A 13,510-nucleotide genomic window follows, 5' to 3' on the forward strand; every position below is an offset into this window, starting at 1 on the left:
TAAACAAGTATGTGTTAGGTCTTTAATAGTGAAAGGCTTTGTACGGGGAGCATGTGATTTGATTTGGATTTTTAGAAAATCTGCACTGTTTTATCAGTTCTGTGGATAGTAGGATTCTGAAATGCATGGCTGAGAATCCACTTCTTCTGATAAAAGACTTCAATATTCTTTTAGGTAAAAATTATCTTTAAACAACTTTACGCATTTCAACAGCTTTTGAAACAGGTTAACTTTTTTCTAGTTAGAGAGAACTTCTGCAGCTGCAGCATGCGTTACCCAAAGGGATGGTCTAGATTGAATTGAGACCGTTCAGTAGGGACTCTTGTCTGAAGAAAATTCTGTGTATCTTGAATTGGCTGTGAGTGCTGCTGTTACGTAGTGAAATAATCAGTGCCCGATATTGGGATCGTATTGAAAAATTACCTGCCAGCATTCTCTGAATTCACAAACTGTTGTCATACGTGTCCTAGAATAATGATCGTGTATGTAATGTGCTTTGTGTTACTAAATGTGTAGCTGTTTTTAATGATTTGATGTAACTTACAGTTACTGTAGTAACCATAAGAATATAGTGGGTTTTTAAAAAAAATTCCATACCTTAAGTTTCTATTAGAACCATTTAATTCTTTTTTTTTTTTTTTAACAGAAGACTTGTGTTGCTGATTTTAAAATTCTTCTTTGCAGGAAATTACATTCTGAACTATGTAGCATCTCAACCCAAACTGGCTCCTTTTGTCATCCAAGCTCTTGTTCAAGTCATTGCTAAAATTACAAAATTAGGATGGTTTGAGGTACTAAAAGATCAGCTTATCTTCAGAGACATTATTGCTGATGTAAAAAAATTTTTGCAGGTAGGGAACAATCATTCACTTCTGCCATTTTTTTGTGTTTGGACCTCTTCGTGTTCAGTGATTGGCATGTTGTGGCACTTAGTTGTTAGACACTTGGGTGGAAAAAGTGTGAAGAGTATTGCTTAAAACAGAAGATTGCTTTACAATGAAGAACCGGGGTGGGTTTGATATTTGTGCAAGGTTGTGGGTTGTGATGCCTTACACTATTCATCGTGCTGTCATGTTTTTTGTTTGGTTTTCTTTTTCCAAAGCACTTTTTCATAGTGTAGTTTAAAACATCAGGCCCTGTTGTTAAGCTATTCTATTTAATGTCTTAATTTTTTTTCAACTGATGTGGAGGTACATTTCTGGTAGCATTAGCTGCAGTTACCTGGTTAGAAACATGGTACTGTACCACCTGAAGAGTAAGACTGTCAAATGTTTTAAAGCATGGGTCTGATTCTTGTACTAATGACTGCTAAAATTGTGCCAAACTGTTCAGGTCTAGAACTAGTTCACATGTCTTTTTTCAAGTGTCTGTCATGGAGGGTTGATCACAAGGATACCTATAAACTATTTGTTGGAGTGTTCACTGTTATGGTCTTATATTGTTGCTTTTCTGTATAAGCAGTGGGACTTCACTTGCACTTTAATTTGTAGCAGAAATCACTTGATACCCCTGCTTCTGAGGTTACTGAGGAAAGCTTGTGTAAAGATAAAACTGTGGTACACAAAATTGCAAGACACTTTATATATGTGTTACATGGTTGTGGTCCTTGTTTCCCCATTCATTTTTCACTTTCTGAGAAATTGGTGATTCATATTTGTGTGCATGGGCACTTAGATACCTGCATATATGTGTGTCCTCTCTCCATACATGTAAAGAGGAGTGAAAGGAAAAAAAAAAAAAAAGACATTCTCTCTCTCCCCTAGGAATATGGTTTACAATATAGGGAGATAAATAATAAATTTAGAGTGTTTTTATAACTTTACCCATCTTAGCATATGTATTTAAATCTAACATATCACCAAAAATTATGCATTCTAGGTAGGGATATGGGGAAGTCTGGGAGGAAAGATCACTCCTCTTCCCTCTCCAGTAATTGGATGAGGCAGGAATGTTCTTGTTTTACATTTCCTTCCACATTATTTCTTTTTCCCTCACTGCAGTGGTCACTGTTATAAAGAAGATGCGTTACAGCATAAAGAGGTGATCTTGGTACATAGTATTTGAAAATTGGAAATAATTTCTCCTAATGTCAGAGTGCAGTCGTTCGCTATGGACTGTTCACTATGCAATTTTACATGTCAAATCTAGAGTAATACTGTCAGACGCAGTGGCTAACGATACGGGCTATACAGCATCTTTGGTGAAGTAAGATTGGAGAAAGTGATTGCATGTCATGGGTTATTAGCCAGACTTGCTTATTTCATACATTTGACATGTATAAAAAGGTTCTTAAAATGTTTTCTGGGAGATGGCTAATCTGCTTAAAAAGTTAATACAGATTAATCTTTCTGAGTGTATGTGTGAGCATAAAGCCTAGTACTTATTTTGGAAAAAAAAAAAAAAAACCCTAGAAAATTTAAGCTATTTGGAGATTTACTTCCAAAGTGATCCATTATGCGTGTATATGTTGGTGATCCTGGCAACTCAACAGGAAAATATGAAGTTAACAGTTTATGTTTCTTGCCAATGAGTTTCTCATTTGGTTTTTGGTCTTATTTTGTTTATAGTGTTGTTCAAGTTAATGTACTTTTTGAGTTACATTGGGAATGTCTAATAAAAGATAAGTTGCAATGTTCTGTTTATTAAAAACAAACTCAAGTATACTTCTCCACCATTTTGCAGTTATTTTTATGAATGTACTGTAATTGGATTTTGCATTTATTATTAAAATGATTGCAGTGTGAGTCTTCAGTGTGTAGCTCATTAAAAATAGAGATTTAAATACAAAATTTAGCTTCTTAAGAGATTTCTTTAGTTAAATTAAGAATTCCTGTAGAAAAGAAAATTAAACCATAGATCTACTAGTGAATTAAATTTTAGATAAAAATTGAAAAAATAATCCCTAAACAATACTAATATATGTTAATAATTAGCATATGGTAGTTTCAAATACATATGCATTAGCATTCCAGATTGAAGTTCATCCAGTGTGAATTTGAGTGTGATTTAATATAGAAAAAGAGAATAGCAGCTAAGTGTGCAGTTCTGTTCCCAACTCCTTCAGAATTCACGGCACAGCTTTTCACACCTGTGAAAAGGGGGAGGTTGCATTTTCCATTCTTTCAGAGTTGTGTGATCTAAGGAATGTTCATATAGACCATTTTAAGAATTTGAAATGTAAAAGAAAGTTGCATTCAGATTACAGTATAAGATGTTCAGTCTTACTGAATGCAGATAGGGCAACAATATAAATTTTGCTGGAGAGTTGTCTGAAATTTTCACTTTTCATTTGCGTTGCTGCAAGTGATAATACAAACTAGACGGCAGTGAAAAGTTAGGCCCCTTGGTAAAGAGCCAGATTCTTCATTAGTTGAACTTTGGGTGATCTTCAGAGTTGTGAAAATGAGTGTGGTTGTGAGAAATATCAGGAAAATTTGGCAAGGGTGACAATACTTTTTGAACACCGGGGAGCTGAAGCTGCAGACTGCAGCTGTGTAAGTAGACACAGAGATCTTCCCCCTGACTCAATGGCAAGGCCTAATTGCAGTTGATTTTAATTGTTTTTAACAATGCAGATTTAATTTTTCTATAAATGCTTTGTAGTAGCTCAGCAGAGACAGCTAAATTTTATTAATTAGATGCAAAATTCTGCATTGTATCTGAGTTTTGAAACATTCCAAGGAACTTGATACTGATGATCAGATCGCACCCTCAGATGCAAGTATTTGATACCTACTGCCTCACTTTTTACACACAAGTTCTCAGACATGGAATATGTCATTCAATTCAAACCAATGCATTGTATACTACTATGGAAGAAAGAGAATTAGGATTTTTTGATAAGTAGCATTTAAAAACTTTTTTTTTTTTCCTCTGAGTACCCTGTGATCTTTTTCATTCATGCATGGTTTAATTTTTTTAATGGTTTGAATTTCATGCAGCTTGCCTTACCAGTTCTAGAATACTGAACAGAGCTCTGAGAAATGGGTAATAGTGAATTTCCAGATCATGGTTACTTAAAGTCTATTTTCAGATCGGTTTTTCTTATCACATAATTCTTAAAATTTATGATGATTTTTTTTCTGAGCTAAATAGAGAGTTTGAAGGTCTAGTTCCATTAATGTTGGTGGAATTAGGCATGCAAGCCTTCTAAACAGCTTAGGATATCTCAGCCTAAAAATTCCTCATGATTCTAGAAATGTCGGAAAATACTAAATACAAGCTGTGATGTTTGAGCAAACCTATCTGTTTTTTTTCTGTAGGGCACTGTGGACCATTATATAATAGGAGTAATGATTCTCTCAGAACTGACTCAGGAAATGAATCTAGTAAGCATGTTTGTTTTTTTTTTTTTAATCTTCTGCAAGGGATGTATATGTTGCTGATAAAGCAGTTTGTTAAATGTTTCTGCCCTTCATAAAAATGGTTGGAGAAACATTTCTTAGACATGAAGGGATTAACACACCTTCTTCTTCCCACCAAAATATATAGACAAGGAATTCTTAGAGCAGGGACTCTACCTGTACCAGATACATACCATGTCTGATATGGGGTAAAGTTTCTCTCACCACAGTCGCTAGAATTAGTAAAGCAAAGTGAATGAGTGACTTTTTCAATTGTATTTCTGCCAATGGTTTTCTTTTGCCTATATCTTAACCTGAGGAAGTGCCTCAGAGCTTTCCATCCAGAAAGAGAGACAACCTTGAAGTGAAAAAAAGAGGCACTTCAGGGACCTCTCAGGGTGTATGTTTAGTGCTGGATAATAATTGTCATTTCTAGTGTCAAATAATTAATCTGCCAGATACACCTATTATCTAGTTTTAGCAAAGAAGGGAGCATTGTTTATTATGTCCTAACATTTCTTAGGTTGATTATTCAAGACCTTCAGCAAAACGTCGTAAAATAGCTACCTCATTCCGTGACACCTCTCTAAAGGACATACTGATGCTTGCGTGCTCTCTTTTGAAGGAGGTGAGGCTTTTTATAATTGAACCTAAATCGTTAACATCATAATCATCCCAGTTTGAGTCCTTAATATTTTCTGAGTTGATGAATTCTGTACTTAAATGAATTACATGACACCCAATTAAGCTCAAGTGACCAAAAAACATTCAAAGACAAAAATGCCAATCTTCTTCCCTCCATGTCTCTCTTGCTCTCTCTCAATCTTTGTGCCATCTCTCTTTGTATATCTTGCTGTAAAGGATGAACTATCTAAATTCTGAGCTTGTCTTTTTTGATGTTTCTCTTAATTTAATTGTATCTCAGTTTTGCTGGGCCTACCATCTCAGTATTTGCTAAAAGAATTATTTATTAAACTAGGAGCGACCAAGACAACAAACAAATTCTCTATCTTGTGGTATGGCGGCACAGTTGAATCTGGCCAAGGTGTTTTTCTCCTTCACTAGTTCCGTTATCCTTTGTGTAATGTTTTGGGGTAATTGAGGCTGCAGCCTCTCAAGAGCCTTGAGAGGAGGAGGTGAAGAACCATGTGCGATAGCTAGGGCTCTCTGAAGCAGGTAGGTTGAACTGAGATTGGAGTTGGAATTTGCAGTTACATTTTGTGCTGATCAAGGCCTTCCATAGCAGTGGAAGTGGCACCATGAGGTACTATGGTACTTTTCTTAAGCTCAGGCAAATCTTTGCTTTTGAGAGGAGCTTATTTTTTAAATGTTGCCTAATTTCTAGTCTTTGACTTACTTGGGAGTACCGGTTTATTCAGTTTTTCTGAAAACCAGATGAATTAGGTGTTGAAATTTGGATGCAGGCATTTAAGCTAAGAATTTAAACACAGATGCCGTCACAGTGAGTCAGTAGATAATGGTAGTGATTACTTTTTGGCTAAAGGTATAATTCTCAAGGTTGAGGTACTGCTGTAAAAAAAGATAAACAGCGTTAGCTTAAATTTCTTTCACAGTATGTTTTTAGTCTAACTAGCATGTTTTACTTCACATTTGCAGTAAGTTTAAAGGGCACACATGGTCAGCTATCAGTGCTCTGTGAGAGGCAGTATATTGTTTTTTAATATATAAAGCAATTAAAAAATGTGTAAGCCTTCACCTCTGAAGAGGGAATGCTCTGCTAATGTACACAGGACATTTTAAATCAGTGTTGGAATTGCATATTAGTGGAGAAATGTATAATTTAAAAGAATTGGATTTTTTTTGTGGAATCTTCTTAGGGTAAACCCCATTACACATCAAAACAATAAATGTATGTATAAGAACCTGTACGCTGTGGCAGCCACTTCCTAGCTTTGTTCAAGTTCACCTGATCTGCAGATACTTTTTTAGTCTCTCATATGTTGAAAGGTTTGTCTGAGCAGCATCACACAGCTTTCCAGAGAAAAATATAGGAAAATTATAATTAGTATCTTTATAATGCCAGCTTTAGTATAGGAAGCTGGGTTTAGAAATATTTCAGTGTCTATAATACATTGAAAAATACACTCAACTGACAAATGTGGAATCACTAAAGTAATACCAAGAGTTTCAAAGTTACAGAAAGGATTGGTGGCAAAATGGGTTATGTTTATACAAGACATGCAGAAATGCAACGTTGATTTCAAAGCCAAATTCATAATTTAGTGTCAATTCTAGTGTGGTGTAACAGTTACCAAGTTAATGAGGCATCTAATGACACACAGTTGATTTTAATTCCCATCATCTGAATTTAAAAACTTTTCGTTAATAAACTTGAGAGATGTGACTTTGAATCTAAATAAGGAGCAGATGAACTAGATAAAGTTATTGCATTTCCATTTATTTTATTGTTTTTCTAGACAAAATTATATCAGTTTTCTTTTTAATGTTCATGATCTGCATCAGTGAGTAATGAATTTGAGCTTTTTTTTCAGTACCTTCATATTGTGTGTGTGCATAATCTTCAGGTAGTAATTTCTTTAAGTTAAAATGTTATTTAAATTATTGTAATTACAAAACGAGATCGACAAAAATGTACACACAGTATGCTGAGTATAGACTTCCAAATCCCATCAGCTTGTTTTGCTTACAAAGTACCTTTTTATTCTGACACTACAGGGGTTATAAAGCAGTAGAGACACTGACAGCTGTATTTATACAGGTGTTGTAAATAGCTACATTCAGACTACAGACTGTTCTTTTCATTGTTTTTTTAATTCCAGGTTTTTCTAGACTTACCAAAGGAAGTGTCTTTGAGTAGGCATACTGTGAAGCTCATGCTGCTTAGCAGCCTGGACATCAAACTGAAAAATAACAAATTGTTGAGGTGTTTTTTACCCATATGATGTACGTATGCATGTGATGTATACTCCATGCTGGTCTAGAGTAACTGAAAGAGAAAACCATGAAACCTTACAGTGAATTTGTGCAGTGAACATTAGCACTGTTTTAACAGACAGCATCCGTGACATGCTGTTTTACCTATAAGTATTTTATGCAAAAGGATTATTTCACCAGGCTTTTAAAAATTATTTATAACACTGGGAGCTTTAGCTCGATGTGGAAGATGTCTCTGAGGTGGTAATAATGATTTTCCCCTTGCCTTTAGGAAAGATTATACCTTTTATTGTTGAAGGATTTATTTTTCTCTTAGTAAGTGTTTTTGTGCTGTGAACTTTGCAGTATTACATCCAAACATTTTCCTTTTCAAGATTTTTTTCAAAGCATGTTATGTGCAGGTAACCTAACAAAATTTCTTTTCTCCTTAGCTCTTGGCAAAACCTTTAACCCTTCAGGACCAACAGCAACAAAGTCTAGCAATGCAACTTTTGAAGCTTGTACTAAACTGTCTTAATTTTGATTTCATTGGAAATTCAGCTGATGAATCTGCAGATGATCTATGCACTGTGCAGATTCCAACAAACTGGAGAACAAGTAAGAACGGATCATAAATGTTAGTAGTCTAAAGTCTATACCCAGTGGATTGTGTAACTTCTTTTGTCACAATACTTGCAAATATAAAATAATTTTTAATGTGGAGTAGAGTTTTTTTGCTGATGAGTTATTGGTAAACCTCTTCTGCTATTTCGCACTTTTCCTATTGTTATTTTTACAGGCAGAAATAATGTAGTCTATAACGATATTTACAGTAAATCAAATTATTCTAATTAGACACTGAATACTGTTCTCATCCCTGGCATGTGAACACCTGAAGATGTACAGCATTTGTAGCATGTCTGTTTTCTTTTATCTTCTTCCTGATAAGAAAACTGTGTGAATTTTTTTTTTTTTTTTTAGTGTGCATGTTTGCTCTAGTATGTGAGCCTGTTAATGAAGGCAGCAGAAGGGTTCATCTTGGCTCTTAGGCTCTAGAGGTTTGACTTCCTGAGCTTATACAGTGCAGATGGCAGTCTAGTATGAATATGTCCAAGCTTAGCTTTAATGAAATTACTTTGGGTATTGGACGCAGTGTAGCACTAGCAGCATGGAGCTCCTTGTAGGCTAATTTATCCTGCTCTTTGGCAAAATAAACGAGCCTGATTGGAAGTCTGTTACGTCTAGCTAAAGCAGCTATACAGTTTCCCATACCCAAGATGGGAGGTTTAAATCTGGCTCACCTGTATAGCATCATGCTCTGTAGTGTTTGATATTCCTCCTTATTTCAATGATACTATTCTTCATCAGCTTCCATGCATAACTCCATTCCTTCTCTATTAATGTACAGTAGCCTCTAATCGCAGTGTGAAGAATGAAAAGCAATGACATATGGCAAGAGGGGAATACTGACAGAAGGCTGAATTTGGGCAAGTGGCAGTATTTTCGCAAGACCCCTAGGAAGGAGAAGGGGATAGATTTTCCCAAGATTTTAATTTAGATACTTTAAATTGTCCACAGACGGGTCTTCCTTTAGTCATTAAACAGAAAGAGTGCCTAAGAAAATTAGCCTTTGTTATGTGATGCTTTATTTTACACAGGTCTTCATATAAAATAATGTTTGTAAATGGAACAACTTTGAAATGTTAACTTAATTTGTGGGATTATTTAATTATGAGTTATTGGTGAACTTTTTCTACCCTGTTGTTACGCCTTCATAAAATAGGGTAATGTTATAGTTCATTTGATGTGATTCCACAGTGAATTGGTAACTGAGTGTTTAAAGGGTTTGGTTTTTTTCTGTTTATCAGTCTGTAGACTTCAGGATAGTCTGTGGAATTTTTGTTAAAAACTTGCCTTTGTTTAAATACAGACTAAACTAATCCGTAGTATCTGGAACCTGTCTTGTCTTAGTGTACTACTGTAGTAACCTGAAGAAACCAGTTTACCTACATCTATTACAGAACAGCATTCTGTAAGCAACTGACAAAGTATTGCATCATCTGCAGTTCAAGGGAAGTATTCTTTATGAGCTATAGGATTAAATGTGATTAAAAAGAGAATAGTGCTTTGTTTAGTATTGTACAATGAGCTAATTAATGCATCTATTCATATTTTATGCTCAACTACAGTGATATCTCACTTTTATTTTTGTTAAAAAGATGATGTTTCTATTAAAATAAAGATACTTAATTATTGCTTGTAGAGTGGTAAACCCAACTTTTCTTCTTCCATAGTTTTCCTGGAGCCAGAGACCTTGGACCTGTTCTTTGATTTGTATCATTCCCTTCCACCAATGCTGTCTCAGTTAGTAAGTGACACGTATGACTTACACTCAAGTAATTACGGAAAATAGTCTTCTTACATCTATGCTTTGTCCAAAAGACCCTGCTTTATTCTGTGCATTAGCGTGTTATGAGTCCCCTGGCTCAGTGCCCGGTCACGATGTCTTTTCTTTGAACTTCAGTCACAGTTTTCATTTCTGAATGTGAACACATTCAAATCCTTCCTTCCCCATTTCAGCACTATTCAGCCATGTAGAAAACATCCACCTAATTATTTTGATGAAGTCAGAAGCTGTTGTAAAAGGGAATTAATTGAGCCATATTTGTGTTCAATGATCGTATAGACATTGCTGCAAAAATCATCTTCACCCGCAGAATGTACTACAGACAGCAGTAGCTTGGATGTCTCCAAACATTGAGATGATTATTCTGAAAGTTTAAAATTTTTTTTTAATCTTACAGTATTTTTTTTATTCTTCAGGCACTTTCTTGTTTAGTTCAGTTTGCTTCTACAAGGAGATCTTTATTCAGCAACCCAGAACGTGCCAAATATCTTGGTAATCTAATCAAAGGAGTGAAACAAATACTTGAAAATCCACAGGTATCTTTTTCTTTTTTATTTTATTTATTTGAAATGCTAAAACAGCTGTGGATTTGTTTTTCTAGTTACAGTCTTCATTAATTTACTGAATCTATTGAAACCACTTCCAGCCAGACATCTGTTTGCTTTGATTTTCTATTCAAAACAAAGCAAAACCCCTATGCAAAGAAAATTGTCACCCAATTAACAATAGTGCTCATAAAATTGCTATTAGATTAAGCTGTTAACTTTTAAAACTTTGCTTTTTCAAATTTAGGGTTTATCTGATCCAGGTAATTACCATGAATTCTGTCGATTTTTGGCTCGGCTAAAGACAAACTATCAACTAGGAGAGCTAGTAATGGTGAAAGATTACCCAGAAGTCATCCAACTTATAGCAAATTTTACTATTACTAGCCTACAGGTAAGAATATATATAGAAATATTCTCTTTTCTTCAACTCTTGAATGACAAAGAGGACTGATCCCAGTTCTCTGTGTTGGTGTTTTCTGAGGACGTGGTGAGGCTTGTCTTCACGTAAAAATATATTTTGTCAGTGATGTAACTCAGATTTCTAAATTCTCTAGAACTAGTTCCCACTCTTCCTATGAAGTTTTGTAATGGGAACAGATTTATAGAAAAAAAAATGACAACTGAAGCGGGAGATAGATGGATGTTAATCCTCCAGCCTTAGTCCTCACCCTCAAAAAAAAAAAATCCAACACACTGAACCCTTTATTCAACCCTAAAATACTTACACCTGTGCTCCCATGTACATTTTGAAGTGCCTACACTGACTAGGTTCAAGTTCTGCTTTTGTTCATATATGTGTATATGTATGTACACATATACACAGTTGCCTATATGCTGGGTGCAAAGTTCCCATATGAGCTGGATTCAGAAGCTACATGGAATAATGTCTAAATTTTTGAGGGACCCACAGCTGTATGAGAAGGACACAGGTCACAGGTTCAAGATTCTCCCTATTAAAATTTTTATAGATTTCTTTTTGAAACACACCAAGATAAAGGCATGTATGCTGTTTGAGTAATACAATTGTTATTTTAGCATTTCCTCCAGAGTCTGTGTCTGGTCTTCAGAATAACAACTGAAGATAGTGACCTTTAGGAGAAGGTTTTGACCTTTGAATTCCTGAGTTGCCAATGGCAGCTCCATAAGCTTGGAAGAGAAAAGAAAGTTGAGATGTTTTTCTGTTCTTTACATTTCATATTAGGTGGCTCTAGACAGTTTCCCACTCCACATTTAGGGTTTTTGAATAGCCCTTTTATAGCACTTAAATCTCACCATGCACTGTGAAGAATCCAGGCCTCGCTCTGAATCATGGATTTCACTTGAAGGAGGCGAGAGTGCCTACAAGTAATTCTGGATCTACTTTATAATGTGTGCCATAGTATGTCTCAGTTCTGACTGGGTCCTTCAGTAGTTATGTGAATGAGTAAAACTACTTAAGATAAAAGCATCATGTTTCGCAACTAAAATTTCACACTGGGATGCTTTAACAGAAGTATGTTTTGTTTTCTTATAGCACTGGGAGTTCGCTCCAAATAGTGTTCATTATTTGCTAACTCTCTGGCAAAGAATGGTAGCATCTGTACCTTTTGTGAAAACGGCAGAACCCCACCTCTTAGATACATATGCACCTGAGATAACAAAAGCTTATATTACTTCTAGACTGGAATGTGTTCCTGTAGTTATAAGGTAAACTTGTAATTGCAACTTTAAAACTGTAATACGGAATGTTTAATTTTCTGATTTGTTGGCATATTATATTTTGGTTATGTTTAAAATCTACGCTGGTTCTGATTAACATGGTGATTTCTTTAGATTACCTTAATTGGCTGATATCATTGTACTCCTTTTGCTTATTAAATCCAGGCCAAAATCAAATGTAAATTCTTGCTGTTTTTCCTCTCATGGGCCTTTGTGTTTTGAAAAAAGCCTATTCCCACCCCCCCCTTTTTTAAGACTATCTAAAGTAACTATTTTGTTCAGCTGTGACATGTTTTCTGGGTGAGTCACTTTCTAGGGCCAGGGAGGGTAGAGTAACCCCACTCACAAGAAAGGGTGAGACTGAATAGAACAAGCTAGAGAGTGACAAGGTTGAAATTGGCCATTTAAAAATTTCTTAGTTCAAATCTTCTTTTTAATAGTTTGAGTAAATGACCTTATAGTCCACATTATAAGTGTTTAGATTGCTGCAAGGATTTATTTTCTCCAAGGGCTTTTATGAATTGGGACCGCAGAACAAGCTACATCTGGTTTTCCTTTTCAGTTGTACATCACTTGTTCAGTTTGTGTGAGGAACTGCATTCAGCTTCGCCATTGTTGTCCTTTCGTCTCAGCTTAGCCAAAATCTCATGTCTGCAAATGATATAATCTGTCATCTTACTTTTTAGTGACTAAGCTATAGTTGGTGTTACTTGCCTTATGTTATCATCACAGGTATGTGAAAGGCTGACTTCCTAATGGTTCAGAATCGTGTGTCTTTATCTGAGGAACAAGAATTAATAGTACCCAGGGGAGCTTCCAGTGTTCCAGTGCTAGGACAGGGAAGGACAAGCAGCTGATCGCAGGTGCAGTCAGATTTCCTGGGTCTTCTCTCAACCAGCCTACACTTCTTTTGGCATTTTTAAGTTATCTTCTCTGTTCAGCTTTTGTGTAATGGAATCTCAGGGTTGAACCTTCATGTCTCAGCTTTCTCTTCTACTGAGTGGTACATTCTATATCAGCTTCCAGACCTGAAGCACTGAATAGGGCTGAGCTTCTGGGTCAAACCGTCTGACATGACCAGCTCCACTGAAATGTGCTGTTGTCTTCGTTAGGATCACCATCAGCAGTGAAAATTGGGCTGCTTTGGCACTGATGAGAGATTCTTCTGGATGTCCTTGTTCTGTTGTGGAGGAGTAGGCTTTCTAATCTGTGAGAAAAGCCAACAGGGAGAAGATGAGGGAAGTACTGATCTTCTACCAGTAGGTATCATTCTTTAGACAGCATTGGTAATGCTGTAGGCATGTATCCCTTCCTAGCTCTACGTGATTTGTATACCCCTGTGGTATTGTCTTATTCTCTTATGTGATGAAGATCCTCAGTTGTGGTATTTCTGTAGACAGCAAAATCAAATGTAGACTTTAATATCAAACGACCAGAACATTCTTCAGAAACATGGGATGCCTGGGAGCTGATTTGATAAGTCTTCTTCTGTTTGCTCCAAGGAGATTAACTGATATCTTTGCAAACAAATCCTGTTTTCTGGAATGACCGTGTTTCCTTACAAACCGCTATAGTTGATAACATCACCCTCTTCAGGAGCTCTCCAGTTCGTCCTTCAG

The 13,510-nt window shown here is 35.8% G+C and overlaps 1 protein-coding gene across 5 annotated transcripts in view; it reads left to right on the forward strand.

Annotated features, from left to right (window-relative positions):
- Positions 1 to 13,510, forward strand: part of RANBP17 (RAN binding protein 17) — a 159,435-nt gene that overhangs the window by 5,767 nt on the left and 140,158 nt on the right. For 3 of the 5 annotated variants that reach the window (XM_054842044.1, XM_054842047.1, XM_054842048.1), the window contains exons 4-11: positions 685 to 851; positions 4,263 to 4,328; positions 4,867 to 4,971; positions 7,691 to 7,856; positions 9,533 to 9,606; positions 10,062 to 10,181; positions 10,438 to 10,584; positions 11,707 to 11,879. In XM_054842044.1, the coding sequence (XP_054698019.1) occupies positions 685 to 851; positions 4,263 to 4,328; positions 4,867 to 4,971; positions 7,691 to 7,856; positions 9,533 to 9,606; positions 10,062 to 10,181; positions 10,438 to 10,584; positions 11,707 to 11,879 (1,018 nt within the window). The remainder of the gene's footprint in view (positions 1 to 684; positions 852 to 4,262; positions 4,329 to 4,866; positions 4,972 to 7,690; positions 7,857 to 9,532; positions 9,607 to 10,061; positions 10,182 to 10,437; positions 10,585 to 11,706; positions 11,880 to 13,510) is intronic. The other 2 variants (XM_054842046.1, XM_054842049.1) reach the window with 2 other exon arrangements.

This window comes from Grus americana, chromosome 14, assembly GCF_028858705.1.
Source record: "Grus americana isolate bGruAme1 chromosome 14, bGruAme1.mat, whole genome shotgun sequence".
NCBI lineage: Eukaryota > Metazoa > Chordata > Aves > Gruiformes > Gruidae > Grus > Grus americana.